General features: G+C 39.1%; 1 protein-coding gene across 1 annotated transcript in view; it reads right to left on the bottom strand.

Moving 5' to 3' along the window:
* prkcea (protein kinase C, epsilon a) overlaps positions 1-20,483 on the bottom strand; it is a 28,160-nt gene that overhangs the window by 1,839 nt on the left and 5,838 nt on the right. Inside the window, exons 2-14 of the mRNA XM_077502654.1 lie at positions 12,616-12,679; positions 7,867-8,032; positions 7,756-7,790; positions 7,498-7,586; positions 7,300-7,429; positions 7,053-7,195; positions 6,757-6,856; positions 5,312-5,529; positions 4,998-5,171; positions 3,330-3,484; positions 2,566-2,704; positions 2,253-2,441; positions 110-256 (exon numbers count right to left, since the gene is read on the bottom strand). Coding sequence (XP_077358780.1) covers positions 110-256; positions 2,253-2,441; positions 2,566-2,704; positions 3,330-3,484; positions 4,998-5,171; positions 5,312-5,529; positions 6,757-6,856; positions 7,053-7,195; positions 7,300-7,429; positions 7,498-7,586; positions 7,756-7,790; positions 7,867-8,032; positions 12,616-12,679 — 1,749 coding nt within the window. The remainder of the gene's footprint in view (positions 1-109; positions 257-2,252; positions 2,442-2,565; positions 2,705-3,329; positions 3,485-4,997; positions 5,172-5,311; positions 5,530-6,756; positions 6,857-7,052; positions 7,196-7,299; positions 7,430-7,497; positions 7,587-7,755; positions 7,791-7,866; positions 8,033-12,615; positions 12,680-20,483) is intronic.

Below are 20,483 nucleotides of genomic sequence, written 5' to 3'. Positions count from 1 at the left end.
TTCTCATTCGCTGCTTTCTTGCTAAGTGAACATGCTTAGCTTATCAATTTTGTTGATATATATATATATATATATATATTTTTTTTTTTGGGGTGGGTGTGCTGCTTACAATGCGTGGCTTGAAGGGGGGTCGCACTTTCCTCTGCTCCAGCAGCAGCCAGTCGATCTCACGGAAGAAAGGATGCGTCTTGATGGCTTCCTCGCAGCCTTGGCTCACCACGCAGCCCAGACGCTTAGCCGGGTTCTTGGTCATGAACTACACACAAATAATACATTTCTCGATTTTAGTAAAAGTGGGTTGCGATATGACCACTACAAATGGCCCGAAATATGCCTCTTTCAACCAAAACACCGTCATAACTCTTTTATATGAATGATCTGTAACGGATTCCAGAAATATTCCGAGGAGTCCACGCATCCGAATCACCTCTTTATCTCTCCCATCTGCTAAATGGCGGGGACAGAACGGGCCGGCGTTAATCGCCACGTCTGCGACAATAATGGCGCAAAGAGGCGTCTAATGTGACGGGGTCAGTCGGGGGCCGCCGGTTTCCCCGCCGCTGAAAGCGCTTTTGTCCCGCCGTCCGTCAAGTACAGCAACAGCAATTTGCGGCTCTATGATCACGTTGTTAGTGTTGGCAACCTCTGACTGACTTTTTTTTTTTTAAGCAAATGCTAACACGTCGTCGCTAAATGGCGTCAAGTGCACTTTCTGTGGGTTGGAGTGTGTGGAAATGTCAATGAAACGTTTGTGCCACTGTGGAAGTGGCGTCATTGCCAATGAAAAGACAATAACGGACACAACATTAGGGACACCTGCGCACATGGAAGTAGTGGAGGAGGGTGGAACGAACCAAATATTGAAGTCAAGTGGCAACATGAGAGAAATTCAACAATTACAAATAATAATAAAAAAAAATTCTATTTTAAAAAGTTACCAAAAAAAAGTATTTAATTAATATAAAATGTTAGAAGGAAAAAAACATAAAAAGGTTAAGTTTCACAAATAAAAAATTATAAAATTATAAAAAATAAAAAGTTCGTAAAACATGAAGAAAAAATAAATAAATGCAATGACTTTTAAAAAAATGTAAAATTTCACAAAGAAATTACATTAAAAGCAGTCATAATTAACAAAACAATTACAATTTAAATAAAACAATACTAAGAAAGTTAAATATTTACACTAAATCACAACCTTTAGAAAATACTAGGGGTGTTAAAAAAAAATCGATTCGGCGATATATCGCGATACTACATCGCGCGATTCTCGAATCGATTCAATAATCGGCAGAATCGATTTTTTTTTATTATTATTATTATTATTATTATTATTATTATTATTATTATTTTTTTTTTAGGATTCACACCTTGAGCATGGAAGAATGTTATATGAACGGAACATTAAGCCTTAATATTTTATTTTAATGCTGTTCAAACATGAAACAGATTACAACCTCTATAAGACTGAAATTTCAGATAAATAATAAATTTTCATATAAATCTTACACTCTACAAGCTTACTGATTAGTATTTTCTAAATTTGAATGAAAAAAAATCGCAACAATCGACTTATAAATTCGTATCGGGATTAATCGGTATCGAATCGAATCGTGACCTGTGAATCGTGATACGAATGGAATCGTCAGGTACGAGGCAATTCACACCCCTAGAAAATACATACATCTATGTTTACAAAAAATGTTTTAAAAATTAACAAAATGTACATGTTTTTTTAAATACCATTTAAATATATATTTATATACAATATTTAAATTATAATAGCCAAAAACATAACCAAATTTAATTGAAATCATTAAACATTAAAAATTAAGTTTCACAAAGAAATATACAACCAAAAAATATTACTGATGAAAACAAGTTTTCAAAAAATAAATTTTAAAAAAGTATTAAAAAGAAAAAAACATTCTTCTTAATGATGAAAACTTTACATTATTTTTTTTTTTTAATGCTTGAAAAGTTTCAACATAAGTAAATTAAGATGATGGAACGTTAAAAAATGGACTTACTTAAATTATTGAAAAATTAAAACTAAAAGAACATTTATCAATACCAGCTTATGAATAATGAAATGATCTTTAAATTTCCTCTGCTGCATGCAGCTAGACAAGCAGGTGTACCTAATGAAGTGACCGGCAAGTGCTGGAAACATTTTGCTGATCTCACTCGAAATGTAAACACCCCATCAAGGAAAGAGAATGTCGTGCGTCTGCGCGGGTGGCAATGCGTACCGCTCGCAGGATGGACACGGCCTCCTTGCTGAGCCACACGGGGTAGAGGACGTCGTCGTGCAGGATGGACTCGAACAGATCGTCTTCATTGTCGGCCTCGAACGGCGGCTGGCCCGCCATCATCTCGTACATCAGGACCCCCAGCGCCCACCAGTCCACCGAGGAGCCGTACTCCAGCTCCTGCAGGATCTGACGGCCGCCGCCGGCAAAAAAATAAAAAATAAAAAAAAGGCACCTTTCAACCACAACTGACCAGCGCCTGGTTGGTGTTTCGCGGCCAACCGTCCGATTTGTGGGCGTGGCCCGCGCTCACCTCGGGGGCGATGTAGTCGGGCGTGCCGCAGAAGGTGGTGGTGGTCACGCCGTTCATGATGCCCTCTTTGCACATGCCGAAGTCGGCCAGCTTGCAGTGGCCTTCGGCGTCCAGCAGGATGTTGTCCAGCTTCAGGTCCCTGATGGAATCGACCATTTTTATTAAATGTACAGTGTTCCCTCATTTATCGCGGGTGTCGCGTTCCAAAAACGACCCGCGATAAGGGAAATCCGCGTTAATTTTTTCAAAAAAAAAAAAAAAAAAAAATCCCATTAATTATATATATTTTTTGATTAGGTTTTTTCGTTTTAATATAATTTTTACTTTATTATAAATGCTATTTCATTCATATGTTCTTTTTTCATTTGCATTCATTTTTTTCCATTAAGTGTGTTTTTTTTTCTTAAATACAGCACAGTATATTTTTTTTCATGTATTATATATATTTTTCTTTTTTATGATTTTTAGTTTATTATGAATGCTTTTTTTAATTCATCATTTATGCTTTCTCATGTCATTTTTGCCATTAAAAGTATGTATCCTAATCACAAATTTCTGTGATAGAGCAAAAATTTCCAGTCCAAAGTGTAATTGCACATCCACTACAGTAGGTGGTAGTGGTGATCTCATTTATTTTATTGTTTTAAATTTCAGGAAAATTGAGGCACTTCAAATCTTTGCTGCTACAGATAAAAAAAAAAACAACAGTACTAAAATTCTTTAAAAAAATAATAATAATAAAAATCTGCCATGTACACGCATACCTGTAGATGACGCCGTTGCGGTGCAGGAACATGAGCGCCGACGTGACTTCGGCGGCGTAGAAGCGCGAGCGCGGCTCGTCGAATTTGCGCGAGCGCTGAATCTGGAACATCAGGTCGCCGCCGTTTACGTACTCCATAACGAAGAACAGACGGTCCTGCCAGGGAAGAATGCGAATGGATTCAACTTCAAAGTTAAACGCAGACAACTGTACTGTACTTAGCGAGGGACTAAAAAAAAAAAAAAAAAAAAAAAAACTGTTTGAAATGTTGCAGCCAAGAACCTTGATGAAGTTTTTTTTTTAATGCTTGTGTCAATCGAATGTGTATAGATAGGACAGTGTTTCTTGATAAAGTCTCTGTGGAGCAAGCAACATGAAGAATCTTTGATACTTGTGTCAGTCAAGTGCCTCCATCTTACTTAAGAGTTTTGAGATTAACTCTTTTTGATGTTTATGACAAATGTCTCTAGATGGAGTCCGATGTTTGTGTCAATCACGTGTCTAGATAGGCAAGTGTTTCTAGATAGTCTGTTGACAGGTGGAGCAATCAAGATGAAGAAGCTACTCTAGATTACTTAAGTGTTTCTAGATTGTCTTTGATATTTCTATCAGTCAAACAAAGACGAAGTCTCTTTGAAGCTTGTGTCAATCAAGTGCTTCGAGATTAAGTGTTTCGGGATTAAGTCTTTGATGTTTATGACAGTCAAATACTTCTCGATGGAGTGTCTTTGATGTTTGTGTCAATCACGCTTCTAGATAGGCAAATGTTTCTAGATAAAGTCTCTTGGCAGGTGGGGCAATCAATATTAAAAATCTTTGATACTTGTGTCAATCAAGTGTCTCTGGATGGGTTAAGTGTTTCAAGATTGTCTTTGATATTTCCATCCGTCAAACGAAGACCAAGTCTCTTTGATGCTTGTGTCAATAAAGCGTTTGTAGATTGCTTAAGCGTTTCTAAATTAAGTGTCTTTGGTGGTGGTGACAGTCAAATATCTTTGGATGGAGTGTCTTTGATGCTTGTGTCAATCACATGTCTAGATAGGCAAGTGTCTCTAAATAAAGTCTCTTGGCAGGCGGGGCAATCAAGATGAAGAATATTTGATACCTGTGTCAATCAAGTGCCTCTAGATTAGTTAGGTGTTTCAAGCTTGTCTTTGATTATTCTATCAGTCAAATGATGACGAAGTCTCTTTGATGCTTGTGTCAATCGAGTGCTTCTAGATTTTCTTTAATGTATGTTAGTCAATGTTTTTTCTAGATTAAGTATCTTTGATGTTTGTGTCAATCAAATGCTTCTAGTTTACTCAAGTGTTTCGAGATTAAGTGTCTTTGATGTTTATCAGTCAAATATCTCTAGACGAAGTGTCTTTGATGTTTGTGTTAAGTGTTTCAAGATGAAGTAATGTGACGCTTGTGTCAATCAAGTGGTTCTAGATTACATAAGTGTTTCAATGTTGTTTTTGATGGTCATGTTTCTAGATTGTCATGGATGTTTGTATCGGTTTTCAATTGCTTCTCAATCATATCATTGCCATTATATTTTGCTATAAAAAAAAAAAAAAAGTAAAACGAAAAATTATCCCGGGAAAATGGATTTTTGTGCATGTTTTGTGTGGGAGATTTGATTTCAAGGCCATGCGGCCTGCTCCTAATTGAAGGTGTGTCGTACTCGGGTCTGGAAGCAGCAGTAGAGCTGGGTGAGGTAAGGGTGTTGGCGGGCCAGAGCCAGGATGCGCTTCTCCGTCATGGTGCAGTCCACGTCGTCGTCCTGCAGGATCACGTCCTTCTTCAGGACCTTGATGGCATAAACCTCCTCCGTCCCCTTCAGCTCGGCCAGCATCACCTGGAACCACCACAGGAAGGAGGGGACACAAACTGATAAGATCACCCATGACAACAAGTCTTGACTATTTTTTGATATGTTTTCAGAAGATGAGTGTCTTTGATGCCTGTATTTCAGAACTCGAAAGGGGAAGAACAAACCTTGCCGAAGCTGCCTTTGCCGAGAACCTTGATCAAGTTGAAGTCTTTGAGGGTCCTCCTCTGGCTCTGTCCGTTCTCGCGGAAGCCCGACGACGAGGCGGTGGACAAGGAGGTGGTGGAGGTGGCCGAGGAGGACGAGGACGAGGACGACGACGAGTGCTGGGGTCCCTGCTGGTCCAGTGACAGTGCGTCCTGCAGGCGATCCAACTCCGCCAAGTCTGTGGCACACATTTGCACCCGTCATCCATAGCATTATCAATGGAAAACGTGCATTGGCAAAACAAATTCGATACTTTAATGAGATTTCTTGATGGCACTTTTGAGAACAAAACAAGTGAACTTTTCTTCCCGGGCTTGTGCTAGGAAACGTGTGAGGCGATGATGACTAACCGCGACGAGCAAATGGCGGTGGGCGGCGCGTTAGAATTCCTCAGGTTCGCTCTCCAGTGGGCCGCTCACACTTCTTCCAAAAGAGGACGCCACATTGTTCACAGTGATTGCCAAATCGTTTGACTTGCTTGAACAACTAATACAAATACAATTAATGTTTTTAACTTGTCTTTTTTTTTTTTCGCATCTTTGAATTTTATGCCTATGAAGTGATTTTGATGTTAGTGTTTGGCATTTTTACATGAAGTGTCTAAAGAGACTGCCGATCAAGAAGTTTCAATTTTTTTTTTTTCTCCACTTCAATTTTTATTTCCTTTTTGAACACACACAAACAACAGTAGTTTCTAAATTTGTGGTGTTTATATATTAAGTGTCTTTGATGAAGTGCGTTTGATGTTTGAGTCAGTCAAGTGTTTCTAGATTTGTCAAGTGTTTCTATATTAAGTGTCTTTGTTGAAGCTTCTTGCCGTTTGTGTAAATCAAGTGTATCTGAGTGTCTTTGATGTTTGTGTCGGCCACATGTTTCTCGATGAGGGGTCTTTGATGTTTGACAGTATTTTTTTCTAAATGAAGTGCTGACACATCTTTGATATTTGTCAGTGAAGTGTTTCTAGATCAGTCAAGTGCTTCTACGTGGAACATATTTGATGTTTGTGTCAATTAAACATCTCTAGATGAAGTGTCTTTGATATTGGTGTCAGTCACGTCTTTGCAGTTGAAACGCCTTTGTTCGTTAGGTCAACAAAGTGTGTCGAGACTTGTCAACAGTTGCAAGATTGTCTTTGATGAATGACGAAGTGAATTTGTTTGTGTCAAGTGTTTCTCGATAGTGTCTTTGATGTTTGTGTCAGCCATTGTGTTTTTGGATGAGGCGTCTGATGTTTGTCAGTCAAGCGTCTCAATATTAGTTAAGTGTTTCTACATTCAGTGTCTTTGTTGTTGCGAATCAAGCGTATTAGATGACGTGTTTTTGATGTTTAGGTCAATCGTTTTTCTTCTTGAAATAACGCGCAGTTAAATTTTTGGATGAAAATAGATGTTCTTTGGTTATTTACCCTGCTGGGAGGGCGAGGTGGGGACAGCTGGCTGGCTGAAGCTGTTCTCCGTCTGCGAGAGCTCCGGAGGAGATTGCGGAGCGTCCTGCCCGGGCGTCAACTGCAGAAACAAGCAATGTCAGTCTGATATTTTTTTTGTGTATTTGAGCTTTTTGGCGATAAGCAACACCATTTTATCTCCCTCAAAAATTGCCACTGATGATTCTGGTAGTTTGGAAAAAGCTTTTTTTTTTTTCTTTTTTTTTTTTTTTCCAGTTTTCTGATTGGCTAAAAGTGCCTTTTGATTTTCATTTTACCTTCCTGCGACGCTGCGCCGTGTTGGAGATCTTGTCCGGCGTGACCCCCAGGTCAGACAGGACCTTGGCGATGCCCCGGGCGTCCACGCCACAGTTTGGGGCCACATTTTTCTCGCAGCGCCTGTGCACGTTCATCTTACACACTGGAAAATAACAGCACACATGCGATTTTATAATTGCTGCGAAAATTGATGCTGACGCATGTTGAGAATAGGCGCTGAAATTTCCACGCAGCGCCTGAACTCACCCTTGCACTGCAGGCCCTGCCTTAAGAGACCCCACAGCAGCGAGCCGCAGTGGTCGCAGAAGGTGGGCACCTTGTAGTTGTGGATGCTGAACTTGTGCGGCATGTTGACGCTGAAGCGCTGCGAGCCCACCTGCAGGGGGCGACAGACAGGAAGTGAGAGGTCAGCACATGTGTCGGAGGACACAGAGGCTGGCTTACCTCCTCTGGGGTGTCCTCCTGCTTCTTCATGCCGGCACATTTGGTGATGATGAGCTCGTGGCAGCGCTTGTGGACCACGCACGTGCACACTGACACAAAACACATTTTGCCACCATTTTAGAGTCACACGTCGGAGAGATTTTGTCCGATTGCTGCCAGATTTGAACCCTGCGTACTAAACAGCAATACAATGCCACTTCTTTGTTTTTGCATTTTCTTAATGTTTTGATTCGAGATTGGGCCGAGGGAAGCACTCACCTTGACACTGGTAGCCTTGCTTCCCCAGGACACCCCTGTGAGGTCACATAGAGACGTTAACGGTACCGTGATGTCATGAAAACACACAACATGATGTGTGTGTGTATGTACCAGATAAAGTCTCTGCAGTGCGAGCAGTAGGTGGGCTGCCGCAGGTAGGTGGCCATGAACTTGTGTCCGTTGACCTGATGGACGCGCCGGCGTACCGCCCCCTGGCGCCGCCGCGGGCCGATCCTCTCCCGGAAGACGCGCTCCTCATTGTCGTTGGTTCCCGAGGCTGCACGGAGAACGGGGGTACAAATACAACAAAGTCAGGCAAAGAAAAACCGACAGCGGCAGCGAGACCGTGAAAAGTGAAGTCTCCACAGTCTCCACAAATACAGTATATGTATAATTATAAAATTTATTACTGCTAAATTTTAAACGTGTGTTTAAAAAAAAATTGTGGGATTAAAGGAATTTAAATTTAACTTAAAATTAACGCACTAATTTTGTGTAGGTGGTATGAAGAGCTGTATTCAGTCCCCACCTAAGAAGCCCAGGTACCAAATGGCTTGAGACGTTTCATCGTTTAAAGCGGGGTGGGGAGGAGGGAGGGGGTGGGGGGGTTGCTGGTTCCCGCATGGCCGCCGCTATTTATACCTGGACGTGTGGGCGCTGGCACAAGCGAGGATGGCGTGTTCAAATAAAAATACTCCTCCTTCGCGAGCTAGGCGGCTGGGTTGGTTCCCCGGAAGAGACGAGCGGTTTTCGGAGGGCAACCTTAAGACAAGGGAAGGCGCCTCCGCGCGCACTCCGCCCACACACGCTCAACGCTTGCCGGCGTCCTACTTTGCCTCCCTCATGCAAGAACCTCTCTCCCGGGTGAGGCGGAGATGTGCTTACTCCTCCTGAGCTCAATTACAGGCGAGATATCGAGGGAAACACACACACAGGTACCTTAAGTGTGTGTGAAAAATCCTCATAAATTTTTAAGCTTTACTTTTTGGGTCCAGGAGAAAATTTTTCCAAGGACCCATATATCCATATATCTCTAATTCCAATTAAACATAAGTAGCAGGTGTGCAGTAGTCCCCCGCATATTTCAAATCAAATCAAACTTTATTTATATCGCAGCTTTCATACATTCAGATGCAACTCAAAGTGCTGAACAATTAAAACATCCAAAATACAATAAAAAGAAAAAGCCACCCCTCCCCCCCATATCCCCATGATCGTACCCACAGACACACACGCAAACCACAACATGGTGGGGCACAGAAGAACCCTGTGAGGAAAGGCACCTAGGAGGAGTTCGTCCACACTAAGAGCATTATTTACTATTTGCGGTTTGGCATTCACGAACACACATTTTGGAGTTTTTGGAAACATCACGTCTGATACTCCTGGGAAAACTCGCCTATTTACAATTTTTCCGGAACATGTCTAAGGGTATAGTTTTGTCAACTAGGACTAAACACAATTACACCTAGCAGAACACCATTAAACCTTTCAGCAATCCAGCAGTTTCGGGTCAGAAAAAACAAATATCACTCCTGCTATATCGAAGCTTTTGTAAAATAAAAACTTCAAAATCGTGAAAAAAATAATAATAATCTAGCCGTGTCACCACTCTCGTGCTGTGGGCATGTCCACTAAATGCATGAAACTACACCCCACACACAAAAAAAATGGATGCTCCAAAGCTAGCATTTTTATCTCTACATATTTGAAAATATATCCACTTCAAATGCTTTCCACCCCACTTCGAGAGCCGCCTAGCAATTAGCCTGCTAGTTTCTCTACATCGCAAATTTTGCAGCGTTAACTCAACACTTAAAGAGTTAAATTTAACACTGTCCAAGTGTATTTGGTCCTTATCAGAATTGGTGACAAGTAACTCTTCCCACAACATTAAAATTTCACAAAACACTGGCTAACACTGCACAGTGTTAATACAATTTAACACGACAGGTTAAGTAACTCCTGAGAGAGTAAACATGGCTCACAGAAGCGTTGACAATTTACTCGACTGCGGTCGAAAATCAACTCACCCACAAACTCTCTTTAGCATTTAGAGAAGATTCTGTAAATTGCGGCATCCAAGGGAGAAGCATTTTCAGGTTGTAAGAGTAGCTAGCTAGCTTGCTAACTATACGTCACAATTGTGTTTGGATAATGGCAGATGCAAACGAAAGCGCCCCAATTCTTATACTGTACATTCTGGACTACCAAAGTGCGTCACAAGGCAACATTTAGCCACGTCACCAAAAGAATCAAAACTTTCTTTGAATTCACTTTACAGCCTGTAAACGATGGATCCAGTAAGATTGAGGCAAGAGTATATTGTGCAGTGGACAAGTGGCATAAAGTACGAGTAAAAATGTGTGTGCGTGTTTATTTCTGTAGTGTGTGTGTGTGAGAGATGCTGGCGAGCGGGCGGAGACAGCTAAACAAGCTAAACGGGCCATCAGCGGGATCACTTTTGTTTTACATAATACATCATCCATCTGTCCAGAGACACACTCACGCACGCACACACACACACAAGTGAAGACAAAAAAAGCCTGATGAGGCTTAACAACAGCAGAGAACGATCGTCGTGGCGACAGACACACTCTGGAGCATGCGCACGCACACACGCACAAAAGAGTATGGCAGCAATCCATCCAGTCATGAGTGAGCAGACGTAACACAATAATCATTTGGGATTAAAAATAAAATACTCGGAATCGGCGTTGCTAGCACATGAATTGCACGCTAGGTTATTATTATTATTATTATTATTATTATTTTTGAGCTTTTATTTTTTATTTAAATATAATAATAATAAATAATAATATAATAATAATATAAATAAATACAATATATATATATATATATATATATTATAAATTATTTTATTTTATAATTAATAACATATTATATTACATTATTATATTATATATATATATATATATATATATATATATATATATATATATATATGTAATAAAAATTAATAATAAAAAATTAAATAATTTATTGTATTTATTTATTTATTTATTTAAAATTATTTTTATTTAATTATTATTATATTATTATTATGATTGAAAGCATGGCAGTTAAGAACAAAGATGGCGGACGAGAAGCAGCGAGGGCGCGCAGATGGTCAGATTAGGCCAGATTATTTGCCGCCCGCAAGAAAATGATGAAGACGAGAGTGACGCCCGCACGCACGTCACTCGTGTACATCTGCCGTACCCACTCCAGCCAGATGAACTCCGGCAGGGAAGGTCAGGAGCGGGCGTGGCCGCGCAACCGTGAGGTCCAATGGCGGCCGAGATGCCGCCGTCTCTTGGACGTGCGTGTACGTAATCCTTCGCTCAATCTCACCTGCTATTTTAAGAGCCTCTTCCCCTCTCCCTGTCCCGTCGCCACGGAGAACCTCACGCCCCCCCAACCCCCCACACGCATCCATACACATGCACACACTCTCACTGGAAGGCAGCGCGTCTATTTATAGGCTTGGGGGGGGGGGGGGGGGGGGGGCACAGGTGCAGGTGCAAACGGCGCTTTTATCAGGAGGGGAAATAAGACAACCGAGTTGCTTGTCCTTTGAGGAAACAAGATGGCCGCAGGCTCCTGTGATGCATGTTAGCTAATGTATGGGGGTGGGATCATTTGCAGAGCTTTGATTTTTTTTCTGGCTTTTTACTAGGGATGTTTGAGACAACTTTTGGGCTGATACCAGTACGAGAATACACTCTGACTACTCGCCGATACTGAGCACCAAAGTCTGTACTTATAATGAGGGATACACCGATTATCGGCCAGGCCGATTATCGGTGCCGATATTATGTCAAAATGCCAAATATTGGTATCGGCCTTTTCTACGAATCTGAACGCTGATCGCTGAGCGGTAAATGCTTGCGAACGTAGCAAATTTCTATTGTTTCTAAGTTTTCATCAGGATTTTTGAGATCTCGCAAAGACCTTTCAAACATATTCAGACAATTTTTCACTGTCTGCAAAGATCTTGTGAGATTTTTTACGAACCCTGACCAAAACCCCAAATTGCTTTTGTCGAACTTTTCATTCATGGATTTATTTACATTTCTACTGTAGAAAAAAATGATGCTGACACTGGGAACTACCTACCACTTTTTTTTTTTTTTTTTTTTTTTAAAGTTTAAAAATAAATAAAATAAAATTAAGAAATTATGTTGAAATTTTGGAAAACTTTATTTACAGTTGAAAAGTTTAGGGAATTGTTTACTTAATTTTTAATTTAACCTAACACATGTTGATGACCCTTGGAAGCTAACTGCAATTTGTGTTATATATTTTTTTTAACAAATCTGCAAATTCTTTATGTTGAAAATTAAAATAATTTTTTGCCCCTTTTTTTATTTTTATTTTTTATTCTGACACTAATTTGTCTTTTACTGCAAATAAATTAACGGCCTTTTTTTCTTTCTTTTTTTTTTAATTCTGACGCTAATATTTTCTCTTTTACTGCAAATGAATAATCGCCTTTTTTAAAAAAAAAAAAAATTCTAACACAAATATTTTCTCTTTTATTGCAAATGAATAATCAGCTTCTTTTTTCTTTTTTTTTTAATTCTGACGCTAATATTTTCTCTTTTACTGCCAATGAATATCGGATTGAAATATCGGTTATTGGTCTTTAACCAAAATAAGGGTTACTCGCAGTTACTGTGGAATATCATAGTTGATATCATCATAGCAAATTTTAAGAATAGCTGTGACATTAGAAGAAAATAGATCAAAACTGAGGGAAGAAAATGGAAACTGGAAAATAATTTTAGAAATGTGTTTAGAAAAAAAGGCTTTGAATGCATCTTTCCTCCTCTGCATGTGTGCGTGTGTTTTTCTTACCCTCAGTGGAAGATCCAGACAGATCAATGACCACGTAAACCTTCCCCTCTGGCTCCAAGTCGATCTGGACAAAAGAAAAGGGGGGAAAAAAAAAAAAAAAAAAGATACAAAAATAAATAGATGTTGAATTCTCTGCAGGCACATCTCAGGACAGCTTTTATTTAGGAAACTTGGAAGAGGGCAGAACGCAACAGCAGCAGCAGTTTGAGGAAAACTTCAATTCGCTACTACTTTAGCTTAGCAAGTTAGCAAAGCTTTGCCGTCTTCTTCTTTCTTGGAGTGTCACGTGCGGCGAGTCCCCGTCCTCCTTTCACCATAAACTTAATTGCCGCCATGGCGGAGAGGATTAGTGACATGAAGAGCTGCGGCAGGACAATGTTTGGTCGCAAACGTTTATGTTTAGCACGTGCACGGCAACCTAGCTATTAGCGCCGAGCATTCCTGAGCAGGGAGGATGAGTGACGTAGGTGGACCGACGACGCCGGTCAGATGTGCTTGAAGCCGTTTTCATGCTGATGTAGAAACAATGATGTAATCACGAAGGATTATGATTGGTCAGGAGAGTTAAGAGTAGGGATGTAACCATACATCACGATACGATATTATCACGATATGAAGCTCACAATACGATAATTATCACGATATTGTGGGGAGGTTGGCGATATTTAAAAAAGGTCACAATATTGTAAAAGATGACCTCACAATATTGTGCTTTTGTACATAACGGCAATGTTATGTTATTATTATTATGTTATTTTTATTATTATTATTGCTATGTTGTTAATGCATGCACACATTGAGCTCCTCCACAAATTGATTTGCTTCACAGGCATATTACGTTCCCCTTCATCTGACAATTAGCGTAGATTTTAAACATAGAAGGGCAAAAACATCCATAGTGAAAATTACACTGAACTAAAAAACTAGCCACCAGAGGGTGCTATAACTGCACAAATGGAAATCAACCAGACTTTTTTTTTTAACAGATGTGTTGCATGATTTAAATATCGTGAACACGACGACGACGATATTGTGGCAGTTTTAATATCACGATATCGCGCTTATCGTTACATCCCTAGTTAAGAGAGATAAATATTTGACTTGAGTTCCCTTTTAATGAATTTTTATGCCTATTTTAACCCTATTTTTTAGTTTAGTTCTTGCGCTGTCACTATTGAATATTTTTAGAATTGATTAATCTATCGATTATTCAATTGATTAATTGGATTCATTTTAATTTTGCATTCAAGTAAATTACAAAAGCATATATTACTGTTTATTAACCAGTGATTGGTATTTATTTCCTACTTGGTAATCGTATAGTGATTTAAAAAAAAAAAAAAAAGCGGGATTGATGTCGTACTATGTTACCGGTTTCTTTTCCAAAGTAAAAATAGATGTTTAAAATTATCAATAATCAGTGACAATTACTGTTGATATACTGAAATCAGAGGATTTGGACAATAAAATAATTAAATTAAAAAACGGATCCAAACATTTACTCGATTACTAAAATTGTTGTTAATTTCATAATCGATTACTTGTCAATTAATCCACTAACTTTGACAGCTCTAATTTCATCATTAAAAATAAATAAATAAATCACCAATTATGGACATTTTTGACATTGTGTTCACAAAGTGTGTCTCTAAAAACCCATCGAATCAAACCCGTGTGCTCGAGTGTTGCGATTACGAGGAGAGATTAAGACCCCAAATGTTATAAAAGACATCATCCAAACAAATTATTCAAGCCCTGATGACATCATCCTTTTACAATACACATGCAATTACACAGATTAGAGTTGGGGGGTATGAGGGAAGCGAGCATCAATAAAAAAATAAATATATAAATAAAAAAAAAAGGTGGGTGTTGGTGGGGCTTTAAATCTTTGGCTAAGCTCCGGGACAGCCGCAGATCCTCTTATGCAAGCGGCCCGACTCGCACATCAGCACCGCGTGAAAAAGACACAACGCGCGGGACCGGCAAACAAATATGACGCAGCAAAAAAAAAAAAAAAGAATAAAAAAATAAAAAAGTGCATTTTCATACGCATCCTAACCCGTTCACCACCAAGCATCCCGATTTGTAGAGGGCCATATATCAGCACAATGACAATCATATTGTTCAATTGAGAATTTTGGCTTCCATTTTTTTTTTGTATCGCCTCTCAGAGTCTTTCCAATATTGTGATTGCGATTCTTCGCGTCTATCCGCTACCCTTGAAAATCAGGCGCTAATCCTCAAAGGCGGCCTCTTGCGTAACTCGGCAGGATTTCCACGCGAGGGAGATGCACTCGGACGCTATTTGGGAACGGGAGGGTGGCGTGATGCCTTCATGTTCCTTCTTTTGGCTGTGTAAATTTCGTCTTAACGGCGGCAGATGAGCAAAATTTTGAAGACAGACTCGGCTACTTTCCATAGGAATTCATCTGAATAAATCTGGAATTGACAAAAATGACGTTTCAGTAAGATGTAGTTAGGTACATAGAGTTAGCAGTAGGTACTTAGCGACAAATGCATGCTAGCTAACATGCTAACATTGGTCCCACAACATTTTTTTTTTTTTTTAACAAGACAAGTACAATACAAAGTGCTTCAATTTATTTATTTTCAGACTGGTGGTATTGTGAAACATAACGTTTACGTCATCCAACAATAAAAATGAAAAAAGAAGACAAAAGAAAACCAGCGCTAACTCTGCTAGCATGTTCGCGCCAAGGGAAAGGAGCTCCATAATGGAGGTCAATGTAAACGTGGTGGAGAAATTACCTCACGTCACGTTCTTCTTTAGTCGAGACACCCTCACATGAACTCGGCCTCGCCACAAACGATGGGAGGAGAAGGCTGGAGAATCGAGTTGGCCTCATTAATCTCGTTAGTCCAATTAGGAAGCGCATACCAGCAGGAGGAGACGGACAACTTCACAAACACATTTGTGTGCGCGCGCGTGTGTGAGGATTATAAAATGGACATGAGGGGGAGGTTAGCATTCAACCCTTGACTTGGATGTGCCCCAACTTATGAGTCCATTTTTGTTGTAGGCCAACATTTGACTTACGAGTGAGTAATTTTATAGGGATTGTAACGATATCCAAACATCACGATATGAAGGTCACGATACAATAATTCTCATGATATTGTGGGGGGGTTGGCGAGATTTAAAAAAGATCACAATATTGTAAATAAAAAATAAAAAATAAAAAAAAGAGCTCATACTAAAAAAAAAGCACAATATTGTGCTTTTGTACATAACAGCAATGCATATAAACCACCTACAATCTCTAATAACAATATTGAGGCACTTACTTGCTAATGCAAGCCCACATTGATCGCTTCACAATCAAATTAGGTTCCCCTTCATCTGACAATTTAACATTTTAAACATAGAAGGCTAAAACATCCCAAATGAAAATTAAATTGCACTAATAAACTAGCCACTAGCGGGTGCTAGAACTGCACAAATGGAAATCAACCTTACTTTTTTTAACAGATGTGTTCCTTTTAAATATTGTGAACATGACGACGACGATATTGTGGCAGTTTTAATATCACGATATCACGATATTGTCCTTATCGTTACATCCCTACTATTTTATATCATGGGACAAACCGCTCAACACACAGACATTTATAAAATGCCAACACTCGCAAGGAGCATTGCGATGACACTCGCCTACCCCTGACTGACTCCAGATGATGTCACTCACTAGGCCACACCCCCTTAAAGCCACAATCGCAAACGATTGTAATCACAATTTATAAAACCACTTGATTTTTTTAAAAATTCATTTTACTATGTTTTATTAATATTGATATTTTGCTGTATTCAAAATGTAAAAAAGAATAAAATAAAAACATGAATGGCATTTCAACGGAGGAATTTGATTGTAGAAGACAGTAAGTTTGGGTACTACTGTACAAACTTGACACCACGCACATACACAACCATATGCGGCGCAGACAGGCCAGTCAAAGCGCGCATTGTATCAATAGTGAGCTAGCGCCCCCCCACCCCCCAAGCCAGACGGCGGCCCTCGACGCAGCGTTTATTCTCCTTGACAGGCCGCCTCCCACATCCATCTGTCACATGACACGTTTCGCCATGGCCGCCTAGGGAGCGCCGACACACTCGCACTGTGACTCGCCTGCTTGCACGCGTGCGTGCGTGAGTTAGTCCTTGAGCATGCACATGCAAACGTAAACACACACACATAAAAAAAACACAATAATATACACTAGGGGTGTTAAGAAAAATCGATTTGGCAATACATCGCGATATTACAGTGCGCAATTCTTGATTCGATCCAATATGCGGGCGAAATTTTAATGGAACATTAGGCCTTAATATTTTATTTTAATGATGTTCAAACATGAAACAGATTGTAACCGATCATATCTATCATACAAATCTTACAGTGTGCATGTACAAGTTTAATGATTAGTATTTCAGTTAAATAAATAAATAAATAAATCGCAGTAATCGACTTACAGATTTGTATCAATCGGTATCAAATTGAATCGTGACCTATGAATCGTGATACGGATCAAATCGCCAGATACTTGGCAATTTACACCCCTAGTATACACACACCTAATAAAATACACACAAAAAACATAACTTTCTTGTGCATAATTAAAAACACTAGAGATAGACCGATATGTTGTTGTTTTTTTGTGCCGATACCGATACCGATTATTAGTAGTCAAGGATGCCAATAGCCGATATTTGGAGCCGATATTCATTTTCACTAAAAAGGGAAAATATTAACATGAAAATTTAGAAAAAATACAAACTTCAGCTCTTTTTTTTTTCTTTGAATTTTTAAACATATGTTTTTTGAGCAACTTTTAGGTTAGTAAAATATTGGGATTTTTTTTTTCTTTTTTAATCTTAGTCAATAGACAACTTTTATTTTTATTATTATTATTTTTTTAAATCTAACAAGTTCCGGGATGTCCCAGGGGAAGTAGAATGTTTTCAAAAGTTAAATAAAAACAAACAATTGTTTTCTACGCGAAATAAAGTATTCCAAAATTTCAAAATATCTGAAGTATTACATTTTTACTCACCCTAGTTTTAATTTCAAACAAAAACAAAGTACAGTCGGCAAAAATGAAAATGAAAATTATTTTTTTTTTTTTTTAACATTACATTTAAATTAGTTACCTGAAATAAACACTTTTTTGTTTTGTTTTTTGTTTAATGGATCTATTATCGGCCATAAGATTCTTCAAAATGGCCGACGCCGATATTTGTCAAAATGCTGAATATTGGAGCCGGTAATCGGCGCAGCCGATAATCGGTCTATCCCTAAAAAATACACGGACACGTGAAAAAACAGTTGAGAGAATACAAAAAAAGCCACACGTGAGGCCAACACCTTTCCGATGTGGTCACATGATCTCACTTTTCAATTTCCCGACTGCTGACTGGCTCTCGTGACTCTGTGATTTAGGCCCCGGGGTTCACTTTTTTTTTTTTTTTCTCTCCTCCACGGCGCAACTGTGAACACTGAAACGGTGTTTTGAGTAAAAACATGAAAACATATCATTGTTTGTTTGTGTGCTTTGAGTCCAAGCAGACTATGTTGCTCCATTGTATCCGCTCATATCATATTTGAGCAGCCAATTGATGCAAAAAAATAAATAAAAAATGCAGGTCACACAGACTCGCACACATGCAGAGTGAAGCAGCATGTGCCTCATGCATGTTTAATGCAACATCATAGCCGGCTAATAATGTAAGAGGAGAGTGTGCGAGCGAACGAGCGAGTGAGCGAATGCCCCCGATCGAGTGACAGTCGTGGAAGGAGAAGGACTCGGGTCACCTTAACAGCATTCACAATATTTTCCGATCCTTAGCCGATGCTAGGTGGCTACATGTTAGCGCCGCCGCGATACTTTTGGTGCAGGCTGTCCTACCGAACAAGACGCTTCCTGATTGTAAGGGTCAAAAGGGGACGATATAGACTTTGATTGCCAATTTTAATCGATCCGCCCCTGTCAATAAAAAGAAAAGGAAAATTATTTGTGGTGTGGATTTGGTATAAACAAACTTGGGCCCTTATTTTAGTAGCACCATTTCTAGTAGTAACTAATTTGGTACATTTTAGTACAGGTAGTAACGTGACAGGAAGCCACCATCTTTGTGGAATTTAAAAACAAACAAAAAGAAAAAAACATGAAAATGAGCACTTCAAACACCTCTTAGATCCTCCATAACAAATTAAAAAAAAAAAAACATTAAAAAAAAATCACAAAAAAGCAATTGACTGCTTACGTACTTGACCAATTGTACCACCCACACGGCTCTTCTCAACAATAATCTTCAATTTGTGCCAGTTAAATTGAGTTTTAACTTTAAAGGGCAAGTGTAAATGTTTGATCCAATGATGTCTCTGAATTTTGCCCATAATGATTTATTTTGTTTTGTTTTACTTAACTCATTCACTGCCAATGACAACTATAGACATCAAAAATCCAAGCAAACAGCCAGTGTTAATTTTGAAAAAATAAATAAATAAATTAATTAATTAATTTATTTATTTAAATTTTAATAACAAAAAAAAGAAATTTTAATTTAGTTTTATTATAGTCTTCTGACTAAATTTCATTAAAGCCTTAGTCATAACTCAGTCACCTGATTGTATTTTAGTTTTAATCCAATTTTAGTCAACAAAAATAAAGAGCAATTTTAGTCAACTAAAATGGACTTTTAGAGGCCGAGACCCAGTATGTGGTCTCAGTAAGACCAAGACCGATCACAAGAACGTCAACGCCCGTGTTGTAGGGTAACAGGAATCCGTTCTACGCACGGTGGTAGCACTTAGCAATGAGATTGTTGTCATCTTTTTTATTAATAACAACAATGATTAATAACTATGAATGAAAACTATGAATAACTAAAACTAAATTTAAATTTCTTGTCAAAATTTGTATTGGCTGTTTGCTTGGATTTTTGACGTCTATAGTCGTCATTGGCAGTGAATGAGTTAAAGGCAAGGTCTTCCGTTTTCACTCATGGAAAATGCACTATATAAATACAGGATGTATACCCATAAACTTCTTCTCAATCTGCACCTCTGGGCTTCTGTTAATGTGTGGTGGTGATTTTCCTCTACCCCCACCCAGCCTGTATTTTGCCATTTTGTGTTTTTTTTTTTTTTTTTTTTTTGTCAACAGTGGGACATTTCTGTGGACAGACAGTTGTTTACCCCTCCAGCCAATCGCAGAGTGAATTTGTCAACTGCATGACGTCACTCCCACCGCAACTTGACAGCACGCACGGTTGTGTTTTGTTTTGTTTTGGTTTTTTTTACTCACTCACTCACACAAGTTTACTTCATGTAAGTCACATGCTCTCCCAGGCTTGTGTGAGTGAGTGAGTGAGTGAGTGAGTGAGTGAGTGAGTGAGTGAGTGAGTGAGTGAGTGAGTGAGTGGAAAAAAAAAACAACAACAACAACAACATCCGTGCGCGCTGTCACATTGTGGCGGGAGTGACGTCATACAGCCGACAAATTCGCCCGGCCCCGTCTGCCTACAGTGAGTGACAGAACCCCCCCGCTCCGCGATTTGGCTGGAGGGGTAAACAACTGTCTGTCCACAGAAATGTCCCACTGTTGACAAAACAAAGACAAAATGGCAAAATACAGGGGGTGGAAGAAAAAAAAAATCACCACCACACATTAACAGAAGCCCAGAGGTGTAGATTGAAAAGAAGTTCATGGGTATACATCCTGTATTTATATAGTGCATTTTACTGAGTGAAAATGGAAGACCGTGCCTTTAAACTTAATCAATCAGAGCGGCCATTCCAAACAGATTTAGACACGTCAAGCAAAAAAAAGTGACTGACGCAAATATT

Source organism: Festucalex cinctus, chromosome 17 (genome assembly GCF_051991245.1).
Source record: "Festucalex cinctus isolate MCC-2025b chromosome 17, RoL_Fcin_1.0, whole genome shotgun sequence".
Taxonomy (NCBI): Eukaryota; Metazoa; Chordata; class Actinopteri; order Syngnathiformes; family Syngnathidae; genus Festucalex; species Festucalex cinctus.
This window is presented reverse-complemented; position numbering and strand designations above follow the sequence as displayed.